Below are 25,107 nucleotides of genomic sequence, written 5' to 3' on the forward strand. Positions count from 1 at the left end.
TAAATATAAAAACAATCATTAAAATCAAATCATTGATTTGGAAAAATGATCATTAATATTTTGTTAAAAAGAAGATAATGTTCACTTTAGCTGTGGCTGTACAAGAGAAGTTATCAGAGCTGACTGCTTCAGTTTTTATTTGGCTTTCTCATATATACATTGGATGTATTTCATTTCTAAATCATCAATATTGATGTGACTGTTCACTGTCGTAAATATTTAATTTGAGTTAACATTGTGTGAGATTTAAATGATTTTAATGCTTCTCTTTCCTAAATTGTTCATCACAGTACAAACTGTTTGGATATTGGTCAGAATTACTGAATGACCTGAACTGAGTGATACATTTAACTACTTCTGCTGTTTGTTTTTTGTTTTCAAGCACTGATATTTTTACTGTAGTAAGCTGAAAATCTGTATTTAAATTTTCACTTCTGATTTGGATTTTCACGTCTTGTTTTCACTGTGATTTACAATTAATACAATAAATCTTTTGAGTTTTGAGTTACTTGTCTCTCTGCGTGTTTGTATACAAGCACCATCTTTGTTACTGTTCAGGATAAACCCAATAATGCTGGGTGGGGTTTTTTTTTTTTTTTTCTGCCTGTCCCATTTGGTTCTTTAGCCGTCAGAATTGTTGTCTGAAGACCAACAAGGATACCCAATGGATTTATTTTGCCAAATGGATCATCATGGCATTGCCGTATTGGTCCATTTGATCGACCTTTGTTTTTATTATTTATTTTATTTTATTTTCAGTTGTTACAGACGGGACAGACATGAGTGAGGGATAGGAAAGGGAGAAAGAAAGAGGAAGGAAAAGAAAAACAGAAGGGGAGAGGGACAGTGAGAAAGGGGGGGGAAAAAAATATCACCTGTTGAGAGAAAAAGAATAGAAAACAAGCAAAAAAAACAACAAAACAAAGCAACATACTATACACAACACCATCGCATTAATCTAGCTAAGTGTAAACAGCAGTAAATACTAAATATTAAAATTTTCACTTCTGATTTGGATTTTCACGTCTTGTTTTCACTGTGATTTACAATTAATACAATAAATCTTTTGAGTTTTGAGTTACTTGTCTCTCTGCGTGTTTGTATACAAGCACCATCTTTGTTACTGTTCAGGATAAACCCAATAATGCTGGGTGGGGTTTTAAAGATGAGGAGTTCTGGACTTCATCGCACACGGTGAGACAAACATTGAAGCTGAACCATCCAAGCTGTTGCCATGAGCCGGTGCTGAGCTGAGCTTTGGTGTCCCCGAGATTAGCAGTGTCCTTCAGAGAGCTCTCATAATTCTTCCCAAAACATCGGATCCCTTGTTCTTGGGTTAGAATCTCTGACCTTTGGATGCTGAAGGTGTTTTTTGTCAGATTCATCAATTGGATTGATGAAGTCATCATGATTACATCGTCCATGAACTCTCGGCAGGCAGGATGTCTTGTGCTGCAGACCTGATGTCACCTCTGCACTGCGTCCCTCCACCTCTAGCAGTGGATTCACTGTGGTGATGAACAAAAACGGTGTCCATGCCATTTAGTGGGGTTCTTTCCTTATCACTCGCCTTCAGCCACCTTTTGAGCGTTCATAGTTTTTCCTTTATCCTGTGATCTGTTGCTGGTGTCTGATTAAAGCGTTTAAACTCCAGGTCATCCAAACTTTCAATTTCATCCGCTCTCTCTGTGCTCTGAACAAAATGAGCTGAAAGGTCTGGAGCACTGTGGTGTGCCTCCTGGCTCTGGTCCTCTGCCGAGCTTAGCTAATATACTGCTCAGGCATAACAATCAGAAATACAAATATACAAATCAACAATCTCCTTGTGTTTTGTGTGTGAGTGAGTGAGAGAGATGATGTGTATGTATGAGATCTGGGCCATCTGCATCCCCCAACAGTACCAAAGACCTGAGGCCACACATCTTGACAAATTGTCTCCACCTCAGCAGGAGAAGGAGGGAGACCCAAGATGGGATGCCCAAAGGTCGATAATCACAGAGAATCAGAGGCAATGAAGAAGTGCTAGATCTCAGACTCTGCAGGCATCAGTTATCATGACAACACAGTTGGAAAAATACTGAACAAGCCCCATGCAACAAGTACGTCATTCAATTCAATTTTATTTATATAGCGCCAAATCACAACAAAAGTCGCCTCAAGGCGCTTCATAGATACAGAGAAAAACCCAACAATCATATGACCCCCTATGAGCAAGCACTTTGGCGACAGTGGGAAGGAAAAACTCCCTTTTAACAGGAAGAAACCTCCGGCAGAACCAGGCTCAGGGAGGGGCGGCCATCTGCTGCGACCGGTTGGGGTGAGAGAAGGAAGACAGGATAAAGACATGCTGTGGAAGAGAGACAGAGGTTAATAACAAGTATGATTCAAGGCAGAGAGGTCTGTTAATACATAGTGAGTGAGAAAGGTGACTGGAAAGGAAAAACTCAATGCATCATGGGAATCCCCGGCAGCCTACGTCTATTGCAGCATAACTAAGGGAGGATTCAGGGTCACCTGGTCCAGCCCTAACTATATGCTTTAGCAAAAAGGAAAGTTTTAAGCCTAATCTTAAAAGTAGAGATAGTGTCTGTCTCCTGAATCCAAACTGGAAGCTGGTTCCACAGAAGAGGGGCCTGAAAACTGAAGGCTCTCCCTCCCATTCTACTTTTAAATACTCTAGGAACAACAAGTAGTTCTGCAGAGCGAGAGCGAAGTGCTCTGATAGGGGGATATGGTACTACAAGGTCATTAAGATAAGATGGGGCCTGATTATTTAAGACCTTGTATGTGAGTAGCAGGATTTTGAATTCATGTAAGTCATGCAAGGAAGGCTTGCAAAGAGAAAGCCTCTTTTTTCTACTGCAGCAAGAGTACTGTGCTACAACCCCCTCTGCTAGGCGTCAGGGGAGGAGTAACATACACAAGCCCCTCCACACAAAACTGAGTAAAGTAAAAAGATTTTAATGTCAAACTTTAAACAGAAAACCGACTGGGCTGTTCAACAGACCACTGGGCATATAATTATTACATAAAGAACAAACCAAACAGTCAGGCGTAAAAGCTAAGGGTTAACTAAAGCAGGCTGGCGGCACAGAAAAGAAAAGCTAAGGGTAACTAAGGCAAGCCAGCATCACAAAACTCTAATGAAGCTAAGTTCAGCTGTATATCAGGTTTAAACAAAGAGCAACACAGCAAACAGGTTTAACATGCAAAGCAGACGAGGAGGACACTGCATGTTTACTTCAGAGCAGCAGTTCCCTCTAGTGTGACGGCTCTTCAGCCTTTTATACTCCCAGGTGCAGACAATCAGCCAGTCAATTGGTCATGGAGTGGTCATGGGATCTCAGGCAGCCAATCGTCCGCGAGGTTTGGCACACTGTGATCTGCATAAAAGAAGGCTGGCACAGGACTCCCAGCAGCCAGTCATCCACGAGTCCTGACACACTTAGATTTGCATAAGTACAAAAAGGTAGTCTCACTCTCTCCAAGGCCCAGGGCCGTAACACCCCTCCCCTTAAAATACAAGACTACGTTTTGTATACACAAATTTCAGTATTTGTGACAGACAACAAAACAAGTCATACTCACAACCGGGAGAGGCCATCAGCTAGTACAGTTTCTGATCCTTTTATATGCTGAATCTCCAAATTGTACTCTTGTGGCAGCAAGGCCCATCGCACGAGTCTTTGATTGTGGTTAAACATTCGGGCAAGAAATATAAGTGGATTATGATCAGTGTACACTACAATGGCTAATGTGCCAGACCCCAAGTACACGTGGAAGTGCTGAAGAGCTAGCAACAGGGCCAATGTCTCCTTTTCAATGGTGGAGTAACGTAACAGATGCTGATTAAATTTGCAGTGGAAATAACAAATGGGTTAGTCCAATCCCTGCTAGTCTTTTTGCAACAGTACTGCTCCAGCCCCAACAGCACTGGCGTCAATTTCTAACTTGCATGATTGCATCAAGTCGGGTGCAGTTAACACAGAAGTGTGGCATAGGAGGGATTTTGTACTTAAGGTGTTCTGCAATTTGCAGCAGCAATTTGCAGCAGCTCTCAAGGAGCACAACAGATGGAGCTTTTAAAAAATCCTCTAAACAAAATGGAGCCGACATGGCGCTCAAAACAGGGAAGAGGGCAGAAGAAGAAAACAAAATGGAGTGGTTGTGTGTGTGTGTCTGTAGCTGTATCCCAATTCAGGGACACAGCTTGAAGTACGCATTTTAAGTGTGATTACGTCACCGCCACGCGACGACGGCTGTCCCAATTCGAAGTGTACTTCAAATGCATACTCCAAATGCGCCGTCGATTTCCCCAAATATCAAGCGTGGTCCGGTGCACGCTTCGTGGTCCCATATATCCCACAATTCATAGTGCGGCGGTGGGTGTGGATAATTTTGCGGCAAAATACGGCAGAAGGGAGCTGCGGAAGGGTGAAGTGTCAAAAGTAAGTACTGAACATGACGTCACTTATTTATGTGCGAATGTTTAATAACAAAGAACATTAAAACATTACTGTTGGCCACATGTCGGCAACTCTTGAAATAACTGTTCGGTACAGAAATGAAGCCCAACAATCATGTTTTACAGTCCTGTGGTCTCAGCCTCAGATACTCAACTAAACAAAGTGATGTCATGACAAAAATGAATGACCAACAAAACATTTTTCTCCTTCATTTCTGTCAAACAAAGCTGTATGTAACGTTTCTCGCGGTTAGTATCATGGTTGCTAGGCAACCTGAACAGCGCGACGAAGGCTAGACCGTCCCATTTTACAAGCCTCTCACTTCCGCACTTCTCGTACTTATAGTACGCACCGTACGTAGTACCCGTAGTGCGCGTACTTCAAGCGTGCGGTCTCTTAATTGGGACATAGCCTCAGTCTACTTGTCTGTCTGTCCTTCTCCCTCTGACAGCAGGTGCTTCCACTCATAATCAGGGTCACGGTGTATAAACAGGAAGAAGATGGGGGCAAACAGGGTTGTTGGGCCATTTCAGCCATTGTTTGCACTGTGTGACTGAGAGAGAGGGCTAATCCTACTGGCACTGAATTTGGTACCAGTAGGATTAGCTTTTTCTTGTTACTGTTAATCTCCTTTATACTGTTTCCTTCCTCTAAGAAAGGATTTTATCTTCAGGTTGAAGATTGTTTTGTTCTAGTTATAATTAGTTGATACTGTTATAATAACCCCGTTATCTGTTTATGTTAACTCTGAATTCTGACTCCTTCTTCGAATCCTGTTATTTATTTATTTATTTGCAAAGCATACATTACCCTCTCATCCCTTAGACCTAGAATGATTGAGTCTGGAAACTTTGTGGCACCATCATCTGTGAAGAGAACCACCAGTGGCAGATCTCCCAGTTCTGATGTTATCAGTGAAATGCTAAAGCCGCTTGGCTGCAAGCACAGGCTCCACTAGTTAATCTCAGGCAACCCTCATGGAGCATGTTTGGTCAGAAACATGCGTGACTGTTGGAGGTCATTTTGTCGGGGTCTAGTGGTACTCCTATTCTTCCTTGCACAAAGCAGCAAATAATGGTCCTACTGCTGGGTTGAAACCCTGGACAGTCTGAGGGGCAGGTTCACAGTGCTGGGTGAACTGAAACATAATATCCCAGAGGTGTTTTGTTGGCTGTAGGTCAGGTATTAATTCCTTCATTATCCAGAAGCTTCCTGCGTACTCTTGCCACAGGCATTAATGTGTAACAGGAGGAACCCAGGACCCTCTGCAGCAGTCATGTGTCTGACAATGGGTCCAAGGATTTAATCCAGACACCTACTGGCAGTCAGGGTGCCATTGTTCAGCATTTATAGGTCTGTGCATGCCTCCATAAATATGTCCCCCTAAATTGCATGACTTCTCCAGACCCTTTGATCTTCTGTGACATGGCGAACAATGAAAAGCACAGGGCGCCAGTGGCTGACCTGCCAATTCTGGTATTCTATGGCAAATGCCAATTAGACATCATGGTGGTGGGCAGTGGGCACAGGGCCCACTAGAGGACTTGGGCTCTGAGCCCACCCTCATGAAGTTTGTTTCTGATTGTTCAGTGACTTTCACAAGCAAGAAATCAGATTACTTTGACACTCTGGTGTATCACAAAAGCACATGCCTCAGACCAGATAACGTGAAAGCTGGAATGTAAATTGAGTCTTACTAACCTTCACATGACCCGGAAAAGTTTAAGCACACAATTGACCAAAAATGATTGCATCAGTCATTGAGTTTAATCAGTTATATTAACCCCCCCCCCCCCCCCAAAAGAAACAAACAAAAAAACAACAACAAAAAAACCCCAAAAACAAACATAGATGTGTCATTGCATATGCTCTGTAGTTTGCATTGTAAAGGTATTTTGCTGTTAGTAAAATGGTCAATGTAATTCAACAGAGGACCAATTAGTTGGCTGATGGGATGAACATGAGACTCTTAAAGTACACAGGTTTTTGCTTTCCTTTTTAAAATAAAAAAACACACAATATCTGTATTTCAATATCTATATAAATATATTTCAATAACACAATATCTTTAATTTCAATGTCTAGTCTAGTCTTTAGCTGGAGGCTGAAACAGAACCTTTTTTGTCTGATTGGCTAACTTAACAACCCTTTCATTCTCTCTCTCTCTCTCTCTCTCTCTCTCTCTCTCACACACACACACACACACACACACACACACACACACACACACACACACACACACACAGATATAATTTCCCTCCTGCCCCTGTGGGCGGTCTATCCTTCAAGCTCGGGTCCTCTACCAGAGGCCTGGCAGCTTGAGGGTCCTGTGCAGTATCTTAGCTGTTCCTAGGACTGCACTCATCTGGACAGAGATCTCTGGTGTTGTTCCTGGGATCTGCTGGAGCCACTTGCCTAGCAGTTGCCTAGGTAACTGCACCTAGTGCTCCGTTTACTATTCATGTAACCCCTTCCGCCGAGTTTACTTGCGTAGTACCATGCCAACAACGCCCTATTTTCATCTGTTGCCCACTGATGATGTCTTGTTTCAGTAGCCCACTTCTCACCAGGGTGTCCTGGTCCCTCAACACCTATCGCAGACCTTGTTAATTCAGGCAACGTCTGAGCCGGCATGGCTTCATATTTATGTCTCTTGCTCATGTCTGAGGTAGGATTGGTTAGCATGGGGGTCTACACACACACACACAATTGCAGGGCTAGCAGATTAGGGTTCATAGAAAAGGGAAGAGTAAAAGGCAGGTTCAGAGTGGCGGCTTCGGTAGCGAAGAGTGATGTCATTGATTATGTGCTTTCTTCTAATGTGAGGTGGTGGAGTAGAGTCACTTTCTAACAATCTTCGGTGGCACCAGTTTATCACCATCTCCCTAACCAAAAAACCTGGAGACAGCGAGACGGTCAGACAGGAAAAAAGGCAGTCACCGATGCAGACATGAAGACAAGGAGACACGTACCCAGTGACCTCTTGCTGACCACACTCCCGCTGACCAATGGGACGACCAAACCAAACTTGCTGGTGGTGTTTTCACTGACGTGGATTCGGTAGAGTCCAGTTTTCAGAGGATGTATAAAAATCAGCTGGATTGTGGATATACTAACAGATTGATGGACAAAAGTGTGTTTGCACATTTTACGATTTTTCATAGTCTTAAAGTGTGAGAATGATGAGAGTTTTACCTCATCTCTGTTTGTGACCTGGTATGTGACAGGAGACCAGACACAGGGAAATTCTCTGAAACACAAAAACACGTTTATCCTCCATTCACGGCATAGACAGATTAGATCAAGATCACCTACATTAATAGTTAATCTGCCACATTAAGGCCATTAAGATTCCAGAGCCTGTGTTTAAACATGTAGTGAACTGTGTGAGTAGTATAACACTTTGTCTTTGAGCTGAGTTGATCACTCTACGTGTCTCAGTCTCTTCAGGAAACTCTTCTGAATTTAAGACATCTCTCACTGGCAGTCTCTTTGTCTGTGTGATCTGTAATGTCACCATGGACTTTAAATTTGCACAGAGCAAGCATAAACTTCTGTTTCCAGAAAAATGAATCATAGTTACCAATGTCCTCGAACCGTTCGACCCAGACTATCATCAAGTTGCATTCAGAGCTGTTACACGGCATCATTGCTGGATAACTCTGCACAGACGTGAAAGATCGAGAGGCAAGTAAGAAACGAGCACGTAAGATACAAATTAGAGGAACAAGGAAAAAAGTATTTTATTTTGAAAGTCCATACATTGGATTTAGAGTGACATGGTAGGTTGAGTGGTGACTCAGCAGGTGGGAACAACACCTCTGAACTCTTTGACGAACCATCTAGTTCAAAGAACACAAAATGGGTCAAATAAAATGTATTCATACAAAATTTATAAATCACTCACAACCTTATATGGTGACATGTATTCTTAAAATCATAGTAAATGTTAGATTTCACACTATTATGTTTTAGCAGAAATATTCAATATTTAATGTAAATATTAATTCAAAAGTTTCACTTATGAATGATTTTCTGTTTTATTGACACTCAGATTTGAAGATTGGGCGAGTCATAGGTGAAGCTCTTTCTTGTTCCCAACTAGATCACATCAGGTTTAGCCATGTTACCATGATACCATATTTCTAGCTTAGAAATATGGTATCTAACCAGATTCTTACTCTGGATGGCATTACCTTGGCCTCCAGTAACACTGTGAGGAACCTTGGAGTCATTCATTTTTGACCAGGACATGTCCTTCAACGCACATATTAAACAAATATGTAGGACTGCGTTCTTCCATTTGTGCAACATCTCTAAAATGAGAAATATCCTGTCTCAGAGAGACGCTGAAAAACTAGTTCATGCATTTATTACTACTAGGCTGGACTACTGCAATTCATTATTATCAGGATGTCCTAAAAACTCACTGAAAAACCTTCAGCTAATCCAAAATGCTGCAGCAAGAGTCCTGACAGGAACTAGAAAGAGAGAGCAGATTTCTCCTGTTTTGGCTTCCTGTTAAATCCAGAATTGAATTCAAAATCCTGCTCCTCACATACAAAGTCTTAAATAATCAGGCCCCATCTTATCTTAATGACCTTGTAGTACCATATCACCCTATTAGAGCACTTCGCTCTCGCTCTGCAGGCCTACTTGTTGTTCCTAGAGTATTTAAAAGTAGAATGGGAGGGAGAGCCTTCAGTTTTCAGGCCCCTCTTCTGTGGAACCAGCTTCCAGTTTGGATTCGGGAGACAGACACTATCTCTACTTTTAAGATTAGGCTTAAAACTTTCCTTTTTGCTAAAGCATATAGTTAGGGCTGGACCAGGTGACCCTGAATCCTCCCTTAGTTATGCTGCAATAGACGTAGGCTGCCGGGGGATTCCCATGATGCATTGAGTTTTTCCTTTCCAGCCACCTTTCTCGCTCACTATGTATTAACAGACCTCTCTGCACTGAATCATATCTGTTATTAACCTCTGTCTCTCTTCCACAGCATGTCTTTTATCCTGTCTTCCTTCTCTCACCCCAACCGGTCGCAGCAGATGGCCCCGCCCCTCCCTGAGCCTGGTTCTGCTGGAGGTTTCTTCCTGTTAAAAGGGAGTTTTTCCTTCCCACTGTCACCAAAGTGCTTGCTCATAGGGGGTCATATGATTGTTGGGCTTTTCTCTGTATCTATGAAGCGCCTTGAGGCGACTTTGTTGTGATTTGGCGCTATATAAATAAAGTTGAATTGAAAGTTTCAGTGTTTCATGTTATTTGAATCATCTTATTTTTAACAACTTTGCTTAATGTGGTTTCATTATTACATGAGTAATTACAGGAGTGTTGATTTGAATACAAAAAAAGACATAAAACTTGCATCTCAAACACTAACATGCTTCCTCAAGTCACATACCACACAAACCCTCTGGGTTTCACTAGTGTACATTATGTGTTACCATGACTGTGTAACAGTGACGGGACAATGAAGGTGAGCTCTGTCAGACTGTCTGTGAACATCAGGATGAACCGCTTCCCGTCAAACACACTCCCTCCGCTGTCACCCAGCACAGAAGAAAATTCTGGTAGAAAGAAAATAACCAATCAGCAAGAAAAGCCTTAAAAGTGTTCTGTGAATGGCCCAATCAGCAACACATACCGCATCTGCTAGTGCCGACCCTGCCCACCTGTCCCACCTCCACCGGCCAACCAAGAGATGACAGGAAGTCAAGGAAGTGTGAACGGACATTGCAGGCCGACTCCACATTCTTCAGGATCTATACACAAACAGATAATAAAATTAACACAACAAGAGCAACATTTTCAAAAAACATTACAACAATTCGCAAATAATTGTATCTAGATCTGACAGTGTGTCATTTTCCACACAAAATGACACTGAAAGAGAAGAAAACAACCTTAACCAATCTAAAACTATATACAAAATATATTTAATTGAAACAAATGTTGAACGCAGTCAGCTGCTCATTGAAAACTCTATTTAGGTTGCCTCAGCCTCTGTCCTCTGTCCTGCTCCCATGTAGAAGATAAAGGTGGAATCGTAGATTCTTGATGGCTGCTGGTCCAAATTTCTCAGGCTGTCAAAGAAACCAGGAAGAGATGAGTCGAGCGCCACAAGCGGAGCTGGAACACCACTGATACCTGGATCCTACAGAGAGACACACAGATAAGCACACTTACACTTGTAAATACAACCAGGTACATACGTTTTTGGACAGTGACGACATTTTGCCAATTATGCCTCTGATTTTGATTTTAAATCAAACAATTAACATGGTATTGAAGTGCAGACATTCAGCTTTAAGTCAAAAGTATTACATCAACTGTTTAGCAGTTACTTAGACTTAGACCCTCCCACGCCGATCAGCGCATCGGGCGACAAGAGAACGCCATCGAACTCGGTCTATCGCGGCAGTTGTTGCTTCATCCCATGACTGTTCGACTGAACGTAAATCTTCAAGGAAAGTCCTCCTCCATGTTATTTTAGGTCTTCCTCGCCGTCTCTTTCCATTCTTCGGGTTCCACAGAACCGTGACACGGGCAGGTCTCGGGTCCGGTTGCCGAAGGATGTGACCGGCAAATCTGAACCAACGCTTGGTGACTTGGACATGGAGTGGCTCTACTCCCGCACGGCGATATACTTCTTCATTGGTAACGCGATCCCGATATGTGATCTTGAGCAGCCGTCGAAGACAACGTTGTTGGAAGACGTCAAGATGGCGGTTGATCTTTGCAGTTGATTTCCAAGTCTCCGCTGCATACAGTGCCGTTGGTATAACGATGGTCTTCAGGAGCCGCAACTTGGTTGATGAAGGCAGTACGATGGTCATCCATATAGGTCGTAATCATTGAAAGGCTGCTCATGCTTTCCCAATTCTGCACTTAACGTCATGCTCCACGTCCCCGTCACTGCTAAAAGTGCAACCCAGGTACATGAACCTGTCCACCTCTTCTAGCTGCTGCTGCTGCTTCACAGTAACCGCTGTGTTTGATGGTGTAGCGTAACCAACTCGCATAATCTTCGACTTCTCACCGCTGATCCTGAGTCCTATCGGTGCTGCTTCGCTTTCCAAAGATGAGGTTGTTTTCTGAAGAGCCCGGAGTGTTGGTGCAAGTAAGGCTATATCGTCCGCAAAGTCCAAATCTGTGAACTGCTGCAGGGGATCACGTCCGGCGATGCCCATCGTGTTCGGTCCAATTGCTCGGCACATGACATAGTCAATGGCGATGTTGAAGAGGAATGGCGATAGGATGCAGCCTTGTCGCACACCAGTATCGATGTTAAAATATTCCGTGATGCCGTTGTCTGTTCGGACGCAGCAACTAGAGTTGTGGTACAACGCTTGGAACACGGTAACGAAGCAGTCGGGTACGCCGTAAGACTTGATGATTTTCCATCACCCGGAAATCATCAAGTCTCACAATTACAATTACAGTCTAGCAATTACAGCCATTTTTATACATCATATCGTCAGAGGCTCAAAAGTAATTTTACTTAAGTGACATTTTATTTACATAGTGCCAAATTGCAACAACAGTTGCCTCAAGACGCTTTATATTGTAAGGTAAAGGCCCACAGTAAGGCAGTGAAGACCCCAACAACCAGGCGACCGCCTACGAGCACCTCTTTACCTTTACACTCTCAGGTGTCAGCAGGCCCAAGTGGGACAGGAACAGTCTTGCCGCCTGGAAATGGGTGACAGGTGGAGGAGGTTTACAGGTCATCGGGACAGCCGAACGACTGCTCGCTTGTGGTCGAGCCTCGACTTGCTGCTGTCTCTTTAAAGCTGTTCGCAGATGTTCTAGTTGCTGCTGCACCTGGCCAGTAAAAGGTTACACCTGGATTTACACTGTAATTACAACTGTCACACACCTGTCACACCTAACCAGTTCAATGTACTCAGGAAATTGTTTCAGTTTTGGCTTAACTATACCTAACAACCACAATCATCAGTCCAGATTTTCTCAGTCTCTATTTGACTGCATCATCATATAAAGTAACCATTCAATCAACGTGTTTAGAAGAACATACCAAGTTTTAAGGAGAGAAAACATTAATTACTGAGGAGCTGCCTGGGTCATAAACAGCAAAAAAAAAAAGGACTGTCATCATCTTTTTGATTTTCACTGCTATGCAGATGACACCCAGCTCTATCTGTCCATGAAGCCAGATAACACACACCAATTAGTTAAACTGCAGGAATGTCTTAAAGACATAAAGACCTGGATGTCTTCAAACTTTCTGCTTCTTAAAACTGAGGTCATTGTACTCGGCCCTGAAAATCTTAGAAATATGGTATCTAAGCAGATTCTTACTCTGGATGGCATTACCTTGGCCTCCAGTAACACTGTGAGGAACCTTGGAGTCATTTTTGACCAGGACATGTCCTTCAACGCACATATTAAACAAATATGTAAGACTGCTTTCTTCCATTTGCGCAGCATATCTTAATGACCTTGTAGTACCATATCACCCTATTAGAGCACTTCGCTCTCGCTCTGCAGGCCTACTTGTTGTTCCTAGAGTATTTAAAAGTAGAATGGGAGGCAGAGCCTTCAGTTTTCAGGCCCCTCTTCTGTGGAACCAGCTTCCAGTTTGGATTCAGGAGACAGACACTATCTCTACTTTTAAGATTAGGCTTCAAACTTTCCTTTTTGCTAAAGCATATAGTTAGGGCTGGACCAGGTGACCCTGAATCCTCCCTTAGTTATGCTGCAATAGATGTAGGCTGCCGGGGGATTCCCATGATGCATTGAGTTTTTCCTTTCCAGTCACCTTTCTTATGTATTAATAGACCTTCGGTTTAAAGAAGGAGCATATACTAATATACTGGGTTTCATCCAACTTGGTTCTTACCTCCTCAGTAATGGTCTCATGCAGAGCTGGAATACTATGATCTGCTTTAACTGATGGAACTGCATCAAAACTTTCAGAAAGCAGCTGCTGTTTGATAACAGTTTGTATTCTGGCATCTTCCTGGGCCATGCTGTGCTGTTCTGGTATCAGGGGTTCCTGAAAACAATCATCAGGTAAGAGAGAGAAGAAATGACTGACCTAACCTGAAAAAAGTACTACAAAATATGACTTCACAAACTAATGGAAGACATCTAAGTGGCTGCGTACATCTTTTGTATAATCTATTGTAAGCTATGATAAAGTCCTCTGAAGGAATGCACAACATGTACTGAATCATACTGCATCAGCTTGGAAGTGGCCACCTGTGTGTCAGCTTGTCCCTGGTGAGGCTTTGGACAAAGCTCTAGACTCCAGGTGTGGCGTCCTGACGCTCCCCTGATCACCATGATGAGTGATGGATACTGCGCTGCATTCACCATTGAAAAGCAAAAACACAATCAAAACTATCAGCTTTGAACCTCCCAAAGATTAGTTTTATGTGGAACAGTAGAAGCTGAAATCTAAAATATCTCATAAATATTACAGTAGTGTCGAGTACTGCCTGCGTTCCTGTTGTGCCAGGATCAGTGTGAGTATGTGATAAGCCTGTGAATGCTGGAAAGATCAAAGGTTTCTACTGTGACTCTAGTAATACCAGACACATGTGGCAGGGGATTCAGGCAGTAACAGATTATAAGGCTGTGTGACAACAACACCTTCTTAATGAACCTTCTTAATGAGCACCCCTGTAATAAAAGCCATCCTGCACTTTGATGAGAAAGTAGTAAATCTCACCGTGGCTGATGGCTGTAAGAACCTGAGGAGAGTGAAAATAAAGAAGGCAGCAGACTGCAACAACATTTTGAGGCGGGTACTCCCAGAATGTTGTTTGTCAGCTCAGCATTCAAAACGACCATCTCCCACAGCCACAGCCCTCATCAACAGACTGCAGTCAGTGTAGGTAACAGGATCTCCATCTTTCTGTTCCATGACTGTATCTTTAGGGTTCAGTTTCATGTCTGGACTGATGCATGTACACTGGTTTCTGCTGCTATTGTTGCTGTGCAATATATTTATTTCCAATATCCTGTACAGTTTTCCTTAATAATGTAAATAGAAAAACATTAGCTTCTATTCTTTTGTGTACACATCCCAGATTCCTTTTTATCAGTTTCAGAATTAGTTGTATCAGGACTTACCCTGTTCACCTCCCAGTGTTTGCTCCAAAAAGGCTAGGATCGTGGAGCTTTCCACCACAAAATATCTGAACTTCTCAAGACTGCTGTCACTCTGACGGGAAGAGCGAACCAGAACGTCCTCAGTGAGGATACCGCTGACGAAAGGGAATGCCTCTGAAACCTGCATAACACTGAGACAAATACAGACCACATCCTTAAAGCTAGAGATGCCCCAGTCTGATAGTTGGATGTTTGGTGGCAACAAACCAAGCTACAGCTCATCCATTCAGTACCATGGAGCAGGTCAGCAGTTGTACGCTATGTTGCCAAAAGTTTTTGCTCATCTGCCTTCACACGCATGTGAACCTGAGTGACATGCCATGTCGGCACACCCTTTACTTCGTCTGGAAAGTTTTCCATAAGGTTTAGAAGTGTGTTTATGGGAATTGTTGACCATTTTTCCAGATGCACAGACATTTGTGAGATAAGACACTGTAAAGTCTCTCCTCCAATTCGTCCAAAAGGTGAAGTTCTGTTGTGTTAAGGTCAGGACTCTGTGGGTAGGGTCTTGACATTACAATGTAAAGAACCTTGAGGAAACTGTTGTTCTGATTTGGTGCTATATAAATAATATTTAATTGATTGTATAGAGCACTAGTGCACAAAGGAATTAGAGGAAACCAACAGCAAAGTACAGATATTTCACTATAGTTACACGGGGCTTTTCTTTTGATAGTTTGCAGTAACTTTAATTTGACTACAAACTCTGATGACTAAAAGGCAGTAAAGATGACAATGCTCTTTCTTTCTGTGTCATTTCATCTCAAATCAAATCACCTCAAATCTTTAGAACATTTTCTGTTCAAAGAAGTCAGAGGTGGAACATTTTGATTTCTGTGAAATTTTAGTTTCACATATTAAAATACTTCTCTTGATATTTTTTATTTTTAAAGAGGCCCGTTCACCTACTTTTTGGGAGACAATTTTTGGGAGACAATGTTTTAACATGAATATCCTAAAACATTTAAGGTTAAAAGCCAAAAAGTTTGGACCAATGCACTAATTAAATCTCTTAGCATGACCGATTTGAAACACAAAAAACAAACAAAAAAAGAAGCAGTACTGTAAAGTCCCACATTGCAATAAAAAGTAGAATGTGAGTTCTGTAAAAAGAAAAAACCCAAAGAAACAACCCCCCCCCCCTTTTTTTTTTTTACCGAAACAATTTGTACAAACGATTTTTAAAAAAGGATTAATTAGCGCATTTCATAGTTTTGCAGGACCAAGTTTGGCCACATTTCCGTGATCAGTTGTTCAATACAGCACCCTACACCCCACCCCTAACCCCCTAATACTAACACTAATACCATGGCACAACCAAGCATGGATCAGGCTTCCGGCATGCTAAGTTGCAGAATGAAAATGCTACATTGTTGTATTTTTAATGCGTCTCTTTTATCCAGGTTAATATGCATACATGCAGGTTTGTTACACACATATTTGTCATGGTTCTGGGTAATTTCCTGTCTTACTTTAAAGGTACCTCGTCTCATGTGTTTTCTGTTCAGTTTTGCTTCCTCTGTCTCATCCTGTCTGATTAGCTCCGCTGTGTTTCCCTCCTGTTTCTCGTTCCCTCATGATTCCTTGTGTGTTTAAGCCCTCTGTTTCCCTCTGTCCGTTTTTGCGATCTTCCTCATTCCTGGCTTTGTGTTTCTGTGTGTGCTTAGATTATTCCCAGTATTCCCAGTTTAGGCTAGTTTTGTATTTCTTTGACATTCCAGCAATAAAGCTGTGTTCTTGTGTTAAGTCCTGCCTAACGAGTCTGCATTTGGGTCTGATCCTGCCTGCTCCACACAGCTAATTTATGATACATATATAGAGATAGATATAGACATAGAGACAGGGATAGTAGGGTAGGACAAATACACCAATTAAGGGTCTTTACCTTACAGTAAGCGTGTCGTTGTGATTTGGTGCTATATAAATAAAACTGAATTGAACTCAATATGACTGAACTTGTAGTAAAATAATGCATTGTTGCCAGCTTCATGAACATTATTTGACTCATTTGTCTCCATTGCATCTGTGTCATGTGTGTGAAGAGCAATAAAAGGAGATTCAGTCAGACTGAAAGTATAGCCAGGATCAGAAAGCTTTCTACGATGAAATGTTTAAACAATAACCGTTTTTGGGGCTGACAGTCTTCTACCACATATACCACAACTTTGATGAACAGTAACAGATTTTTGAAATGACATAAATCCTCAAAGCAATTCATGTCAAAATTCTGTTTTTGTTCCTGTTGCTTGTTAAGAAGCAACCAAAATGCATGATATAAACTAAGTCAGATCTTATATGCAAAATGATTGGTTTCTATAATCTCTACAATCTTAATGTTATTGTTACTGTGATGCTCACCAGCTAAGTGTGGCCTCAGCTGCCTCCTTCACCCTCAGAGAGGCTGGGTTTTGGTCTTTCTCCTCTTTACATCTCACTTTTTGTTCCTGTCTAGACTTACTGCCTGAAATCCCAAGTTCCACGATCTCCAGGACCTCCAACAAACACTCCTAAATAAAGTCAAATAAAACACACACTAAATAAAGCGCACGGATGTCCACCTGCTGGTCAGTCAGCTGGCAGTTAGATATCTCTTTGATACATAGTGATTAGTTGGGCTGGTCAGTTACCTTATGGCCAAGCAGTGTGGGATGTTGTGTTAACCAGACATTGAGACACTGGAAGGCAGCAACAATGATGGAGTGCAGATCTCTGGAGTGAAGAGGAGGAGGACGACTGCACAGAAAAACAATGTAGGTGCAGACTGAGCTGACGACTCGCATCCTCTCTGACTCCTCCACTCGCACTTCCACCTGCAGGGGGATAGGTACAGGATCATAGTGGAAGACAATACTGAGTTTCCCTGTCTAATTTTGAGAGATCAAGAGCTTCACATGTAAAGGACGCCTGTAATAATTTGGTTCAGTATAAATAACATTGATTTAAATGTAAGGCTTTCTTGTTGTTATTTACCAAGTTTGAAAAATTAGACTCTTATAAATGTCTGGGTTTTGTATTAAAACAAACCATTAGAATCTTGAATCAGATTAGAAGTTTTTTGGAACTGCCAGACACATCTGTACAGACGCCAATATGTTTTAATCAGGATTTTATGCCCCCTTGGCAAGATAAGACTTATCATGTCTGGAGAGAAAAGGGTTTAGTGTCTATTAAGGATATGTATATTGATGATACATTTTCTTCATTTGGTCAACTAAAAGGGAAATATAATCTGCCACATTCACACTTTTATAGATATCTGCAGGTCAGTCATTACATCCAATTCAAGTTTAAAGATTTTGCAACTCTACCGTCGGAGCACGGGATGACAAAATACTACGAAATACTCAAGAGCCAACCTGATTCCAGACATCTTATCACAAAAATTGTACAGTTACTCAGTGACTCTATTGTAGTGCATACCATTGGGATTAGGCGGGCTTGGGGAAAAGAATTGGGGATGAAAGTGCCTGACTCTATGTGGAGTAAGTGTCTGTCTAAAATCCATTCCTTCTCCATAAACAGCAGACACCAATTAATTCAATTTAAAATCCTCCACCGGTTAAATTAATCTAAGGTCAGACTGCACAAGATTTATCCTTCTATCTCCCCAATGTGTCACAGGTGTAGACGGGCAGAAGGCACATTGTTCCCTTACTTTTGGTCTTGTCCCTCATTAACAGAGTTTTGGTTTAAAATACTTGACTGGTACTCCAAGACATATATGAAACCTCTACAGCCTGAACCTGAACTCGGAATTTTTGGATGTTCTCCAACGTCAGAGCTACTCCCGGTTAAAGTGCAGGGGCCACTGGAACTAGGTTTGTTGCCAAGAGATTAATCCTGAGGGAATGGAAGTCCCCCACTCCTCCTTCCTTTCAGTTGTGGGTAACAGACGTGACGTCCATAATACAAATGGAACGCCTTTTTGTAACACTTTAGCCAGATTGGGCGAAACTCTGTAAACTCTCATCAGCTTCAGCTTTTTGTATTCTTCTTGTATTGTGAAGTGCAAGTTTGTTCGCATTAATTGTTTTTTCTGGTTTGTCTTTGTTCTGGGTTTGTTTTTGTTTTATATTTTGAAAATTTAAAATAAAATTGTCCAAAAAAAGTAAGGTTTTCTTGATCTCGCTGAGTGTGTGTGTGTGTGTGTGTGTGTGTGTGTGTGTGTGTGTGTGTGTCTCCACCTTGGCCAGTCCTCCCAGCACTTCCAGGGCAGACAGACAAACTGCTGAATCATTCCTCCACTGAGACGTCAGACGCTGAGTGAGCAAACGTAGAGATTGAACCCACAAAACTGCCACTGCATCTGATTGGACGCACATTACTGCAGTTAGATTCGTCAGAAGTGAGGGCTTGATAATATAAAACAAATTTAACTGAATTGATTTGTAATTACTCGATCCTCTGGTCCATCGGTTTGTACTGGTCCGACTTGCTCCCAAAGCCTGTTTGAGTTTACTGGTCCCAGTAAGCAGGGGCTCAGTTTCCTGAAAGCAAAAGCAAAGAAAAAAAAACTGTTTTTGTCTCATAAAATGAAGGCAAATGTAAGTACATATCCCTAGATATCAGTAAACTCACGTGTTGAGTTCGTCCTGCAGGCTCTGACACAGCTGAATCCTGAATCAGATTCAACATGGCCGCTATGCAAACACCAGATCAGAAGTGATTACAATGGAAAAATCTTTCACATCAAACACGCAGATATGAACTTCTGTTAACTGGCTCAAAAACTGACCAATAATTGGAAAAGAATCAGTAACTAACCCAGGAGGAGCTGTATGTTACAGGTGTCTGCCTCTGTCTGCAGAGCTCCAATCAGGACACTGATAAGGCGTGGCTTCAGCAACAGGAGGGTACCTGTTGCAGCATCAGCGCTTAACTTCCTATCCAGTAACTCCTAAGCAGCAAAGTGAACACTACTGCTACAGTGATCCGGCTCAGCTCTGCTCAGGCAAGGGTACGTTTTTAAGCAAGTGCATGATAAGTTACCTCTAACTGGACTGATCCAAAGTGCATAGGGATGGGCAGCAGGGAAAGCAGGACTAGGATGGAGGCTCGCCTTAAATCCACCGGAGTGACAAAATTCTTAAACTTCAGCAGCTCTCTGAGTGAGAGAGAGTATGAGAGAAGCCTTTAGTTTAGTAATATTTACCGTCATTGAGATTCAGGTGAACAACAAAATCCAACAGCCCGAAATCCTGGTAGGTAATAGCATCTATCAGCATCCATGAGCTCATAACTCAGCCTCCAATCAACTTGCCAAATTCCATAAATGAATTTTACCAATTGACAATTCCAATTTTAAGTTTGCTTTACAACCCATTCTTCCTCTGAGTTAACGTCTAACATTACTAATGTCAGCTTTATTCTGCTATTTAAAAAAAACTAAAATAAACTTTTCTCATTGAACAATTAGAGTATTTGCAGTACTTGCACCTGTCAAGCAGCACATTTTCCAGAGCTGAGATAAAGGGAGGTAGCAGTATGTTGACTCCTCTTAGGTCACAGCAGAACAGAGAGGTGGAGTTCAGCAGAATGGAGGCCAGAACAGGGGAACTGGCCTTCTCTGACACTTGAAGACCCTGTATCAAAACCAGGTAGAACCTTGCAGAATAAGAAATGGAGAACCATAATCATTACACTGCTCAAAGATGGGTGGATAGCTCTGAACAGGTGAACAGACAGGTACCTGGACAGGTAGACAGACAGAATTTCCTCTGCCGTCTTCCTGCAGCTGAAAATCCTGCAAAGTGTCCCGCAAGCCTCAGCTCGACCTGCCGCCCATCCATTTGACATCACAGCAACATCACCCTGCCCAGCTAGAGAAGACAGTTCAGTAAGTAAGATACGGAAGCACAGCAAGAGTACACAATGTCCTACTATGTGTACGTGTAGTATGTGTTTTGCGTAAACAATACTGCAGAGACAAACCAGAGTCTCTGCTCATTAGTGCAGCATCGAACAGCCAGCAACCAAACAGATGTAGAAGGGAGTCCACATTACACCTGAGGGGTGAGGGAGAGGGTCTGAGAGACGAACAAAACAGGGAGGAGAAGGAAGGAAGCTGGGAGAAAGATTTCCAATGGGATGATGGAATCTGAAAGAAAGGAACAAGCAATACGTTAAAGAGATCAAGAAGTGCTACATGACAAATGAAAAAGAAGTACTGTGGTACCGTGGGAGTCTTGGTGGTTGTCTTGGAAAAAATTGCTGCTGTCACTTGTCTGTTGTATGGAGGGGAGGAACTGGTTGAGGAAGTGGAGCTTGGCATGCTCAGTACATTCACTGGTGTGGGTGGTGCACTGCCAGAGCGAGGCCGGGAGATACCTGAGGAAAAAAAGGAATAGGGGCACTTGAGCACCATTTTGCTGATATTTACAAAAAGAAAAAAAAGTGTGCAAGTGGCTTTAATCTTCTCTCATTGGTGTATCAGAGTTGTAAGTGGGGATTTGGAAAGGTCAGAGTTTCACTTGTGATCAAAATAGACTAGGCCTAATTCAATTTGACAAAGACTTTAAGGAAGACAATAGCAGCCCATCAAGTGGTAGCACTGTTAAGGAGAGAATGGAATATGTCTTTATGCAATATATGTAATATTTCAGGAAGCCTGATGGCCACAAGCTTTTTAGCTTGTTTTCCAAGAAATATCCATTCATCCTGCTATTATCTTGTGCTTAAGTTGGGTCGTGGGCGCAGCGATGATCCTTCCAGAAGTCCTGCAATAGTGAAAATCTGCTCCACTGTTTCGTGCCCAGAACAAAATCTGGTCAGTGCCTCATTTCAGCACCATCGAATAAACTTTCTCCAGAAGGCTGAGAATGGTAATAACCCAATAATTGGAGCAAACCCCCACCCCACCAACCTAGCAAACCATCACCCTGATCTGTCACTCTACAGTGAAACTGAACTGAACTGAAGTCAGTGGTTATCTGTGGAGCTTACCATAGGAGGGCAGACGGTCTCTGAACGGGCTTTTGGTCACAGAAATAGCTAGGAGGAAAAAAGAAAAAGAATTAGCTGAAATAGTTAAACCAAAGCATTGTTGCCAATTTGGCCTAACAAAACATACATAAATAAACAATAAAACAATAATAATAATGATAAAATCTCTAGAATATTTATACATTGTCGATCTAATAAAGGTTTGGGTCGGGTTGTACTTCATGGTGCTAAACTAAATTAAGTGAAATTAAGCATGGACAGGTCTACTGACAACCAGTGTTGGGTATGATGCGTTACAAAGTAACATATTACTGAAATCACATTGCATTTTTAAGTAACACATTAATGTAACATGTTACTGCCATTATTCAGTAATTACAATGATCAATTACAATATCAAGAGAATTACAATTATCTTGTTACTTGCATTACAAAAGGTTCTTCATTTATCTCCATGACCAGCTCACAGAAAGAAAATAAAAACATCAAACATACATGCTTTGTCATTGTTACGACCCGGCTCAAAAGCCGCAACATAAAAAAGGAGATGAATACCAGAGTATGGGTGAGAAGAGGTTTTGTCTTAAAATGGAAAACCAGGTTGGCTAATATGGCTGATGCCACCAAGGCAAAGACAAGTTTATCGAGTCCATCAGGAACAACAAGTGGCAAAGGAGTACCAGTCAAGAGCAAGGACGGCCGCCTCTTAACAACGGCGGAGGAACAAGACCGATGATGGGTCCAACATTTCGAGGAAATCCTGAATCAACTGGCACCTATGTGGACGATACCCATAGACGCCTTCTGCCCCCTGGATAACCTTCCAGTTAACGTTTGTCCAATTACCGTTGTGGAGACAAAAGCCGTGATTCAGTCAATGAAGGCTGGCCGGGTCCCAGGGTTGGACGAGATTTCGGTTGAAAAATGGCGGCGACCTTATAGTCGAACAACTTATGGCCCTGCTCAATCACTGCTGGGAGACAGTTCTGAAAGATTGGAGGAAGGATGTCATCATGAAACTGCCGAAGAAGGGTGATCTTGCTGATTGTAACAACTGGCGTGGGATAAGTCTCCTTTCCATTCCAGGAAAGGTTCTGTGCTCCGTGCTTGTCACGGTTGATGCTGGCCAACCGTGGGGATGTGAGGAAGGAGGACCCAGGCATGGAGATCTGAATATAAGCAGTGCGTGAATGGAAAAATAACAATAATTCCTCAGTGCATTCCTGACTCCCGTGTCATGTCCTCTTCCCAGTGCTAGTGTTCCTTGTCTCCGCTCCTCAGTGTCTGAGCACCCAGTCCTTGCTGCCCTCTCGTCTCCACGCTTCTCGTGAAGTCACTCAATGATCCAGTGTCGGAGAGAGCTCCATCGCACTCTTAAGTAGCTCCTCCGACGAGGCTTGATCAGCTGTGTGATGGTCTCCAGGTGTGACCAACCACCTGGCAGGGCCACACCCACCAGGCCTGAAGGTGCCTGTAAACAGGTGCTCTCAGAAACTCCAGCATCCACACACACACACACACACACACATATACCTGCAAGAAGGGAGAACGAGGGACAGCACACCAAAAATACACATGTCCATAATTGCTTAGGGACCCTGGTGCGCTCAGACCCAGGACACTGACAGTGCTACTCTGACGTCTTTTTGTGCTACGGACAATAATCGATCAAAGTGCAGAGCTACAGCAACGACTGTCAATCAATTTCATAGACTTTACAAAAGCGTTCGACAGCGTGCATCAAGAAACGATCTGGAGAATTTACAGGTCCTACGGCATACCGGAGAGGTTCGTTAGCCTCCTGAGAAACATCTACCACGAGTCAAGCTGCCGCTGATTTCGGACTCGTTCGAGATTCAGACGGGAGTCCGACAAGGCTCGGTTATATCGCCGTTTCTGTTTGTACTGGCTGTGGATTTCATTTTGCGGCATACCCTGCGGGACAGGGAGCATGGAGTCCAAAGACACGACGGACGACAAATTGCAGATCTTGATTTTGCGGACGACATTGTGCTGCTTAGATCTACTCAACGCTCCATTTGTAATTTGACCACCATGCTGGAAAATGAAGCGTCAAAGATTGGCTTGCGGATCAGCGCTGCAAAAAGCAAAGTCATGCGGATCGGTTAGGCTAGAGCAAATACTCCGGTACTCGTTGGCCACCGCCTGCTTGATGAAGTCAATCAGTTCACTTTTCTGGGCAGCGTGAAAACACCGAACAGCGGCTCAGACAAGGACGTCGCCTGTCGGCTTGAAAAGGCAGCATCAGCCATGCGCAACTTTGGAGATCGACCGCCATCTCGATATCATCCAAAGTCCATTTGTTCAATACGATACGATGGCAACAATTACCCGACGACTGAATGTTTTCCAACAGCATGGCCTCTGACAGATTCTCAAAATTTCATATCGAGATCAAGATCATCATCATCACCAACGAGGAGGTCCTTCAGCGCACTGCCTCACAACAGCTAGCAGACGTGGCATTGGAGCGACGATTTCGTTTCGCCATCATGTTCTTCGCCAACATCCAAAATGATTACCGAAGATAGCCATGTCATGGAGACCTGTCACGGAGCTGCGGACGACCAAAACAGACGTGGAGACGGTCATTCATTGAGGGCCTGAAAGCGGTCGATCTTTCATGGGATGAGGCTGAAGATGTGGCTGCAAACCAAACTCATTGGCAAACCCTTGTGGCCCAATGCGCCATCCGACGCAGGAGGAACTAAGTCTAAGTAGAACAAGGAGCGGTCTACAGTGGAGATACGGAGATATAGACTTTACTATTACACAAAATAGTAAGGCAGATGTTGAAGTGGAGGATGCCATCCTGTACCTCCTACATAGAGCCCACTCACACCTGGACAAGGGAAAAAGCACGGTCAGGATCCTGTTTCTTGACTTTTCAAGTGCCTTTAATACCATCTGGCCCTGTCTGCTTCAGGAAAAACTAAACAGGATGCAGGTGGACTCCTGCCTGGTCGCTTGGATCTTAAACTACCTCACCAACAGACCACAGTACGACAGGCTGAAGGACATCACGTCTGACACTGTGGTCAGCAGCACAGGAGCACCACAGGGAACTGTGCTGTCCCCTCTTCTCTTCACCCTGTACACCTCTGACTTCTGCTACAACTCTGAATTATGCCACATTCAGAAGTTTGCAGATGACACAGCCATCATGGGGTGTATCTGGGATGATCAGGAAGAGGAGTACAGGAGTCTGGTGAGGAACTTTGTCACATGGAGTCACACACACCACATGCAACTCAACACCTCAAAGACCAAGGAACTGGTTGTGGACTTCGGGAGGTCCAGACCAGGTCCACCCAGTTCAGATAGAGGGGGAGGAGGTGGAGGTGGTCAACACATACAAGTACCTCGGGCTGTGGGTGGACAACAAACTGGAGTGGTCATGCAACTCAGAGCACCTGTATAAAAAAGGCCAAAGCAGACTGTACTTCCTCAGGAGGCTGAGGTCTTTTAACATCTTCAGGAAGCTCCTGAGGATGTTTTACCAGTTGGTGGTCGCAGGAGTACTTTTCTATGTTGTGGT

The 25,107-nt window shown here is 43.0% G+C and overlaps 1 protein-coding gene across 2 annotated transcripts in view; it reads right to left on the bottom strand.

Annotated features, from left to right (window-relative positions):
* Window positions 1–6,676: 6,676 nt before the first annotated feature.
* Window positions 6,677–25,107, bottom strand: part of LOC146517598 (ral GTPase-activating protein subunit beta-like) — a 29,007-nt gene continuing 10,576 nt past the window's right edge. For both annotated transcript variants that reach the window (XM_085163984.1, XM_085163983.1), the window contains 24 exons: window positions 21,549–21,596; window positions 20,782–20,933; window positions 20,538–20,703; window positions 20,296–20,425; window positions 20,043–20,210; window positions 19,596–19,710; window positions 19,371–19,503; window positions 19,185–19,246; window positions 19,003–19,093; window positions 18,791–18,912; window positions 17,234–17,416; window positions 16,965–17,113; window positions 14,568–14,737; window positions 13,692–13,795; window positions 13,330–13,485; window positions 12,105–12,290; window positions 10,462–10,620; window positions 10,111–10,228; window positions 9,911–10,033; window positions 8,229–8,308; window positions 8,050–8,128; window positions 7,662–7,716; window positions 7,439–7,578; window positions 6,677–7,364 (listed from right to left, as the gene is read on the bottom strand). In XM_085163984.1, the coding sequence (XP_085020110.1) occupies window positions 7,192–7,364; window positions 7,439–7,578; window positions 7,662–7,716; window positions 8,050–8,128; window positions 8,229–8,308; window positions 9,911–10,033; window positions 10,111–10,228; window positions 10,462–10,620; window positions 12,105–12,290; window positions 13,330–13,485; window positions 13,692–13,795; window positions 14,568–14,737; window positions 16,965–17,113; window positions 17,234–17,416; window positions 18,791–18,912; window positions 19,003–19,093; window positions 19,185–19,246; window positions 19,371–19,503; window positions 19,596–19,710; window positions 20,043–20,210; window positions 20,296–20,425; window positions 20,538–20,703; window positions 20,782–20,933; window positions 21,549–21,596 (3,062 nt within the window). In that variant the 3' untranslated portion in view covers window positions 6,677–7,191. The remainder of the gene's footprint in view (window positions 7,365–7,438; window positions 7,579–7,661; window positions 7,717–8,049; window positions 8,129–8,228; window positions 8,309–9,910; window positions 10,034–10,110; window positions 10,229–10,461; window positions 10,621–12,104; window positions 12,291–13,329; window positions 13,486–13,691; window positions 13,796–14,567; window positions 14,738–16,964; window positions 17,114–17,233; window positions 17,417–18,790; window positions 18,913–19,002; window positions 19,094–19,184; window positions 19,247–19,370; window positions 19,504–19,595; window positions 19,711–20,042; window positions 20,211–20,295; window positions 20,426–20,537; window positions 20,704–20,781; window positions 20,934–21,548; window positions 21,597–25,107) is intronic.

Source organism: Neolamprologus multifasciatus, chromosome 6 (assembly GCF_963576455.1).
Source record: "Neolamprologus multifasciatus chromosome 6, fNeoMul1.2, whole genome shotgun sequence".
NCBI lineage: Eukaryota > Metazoa > Chordata > Actinopteri > Cichliformes > Cichlidae > Neolamprologus > Neolamprologus multifasciatus.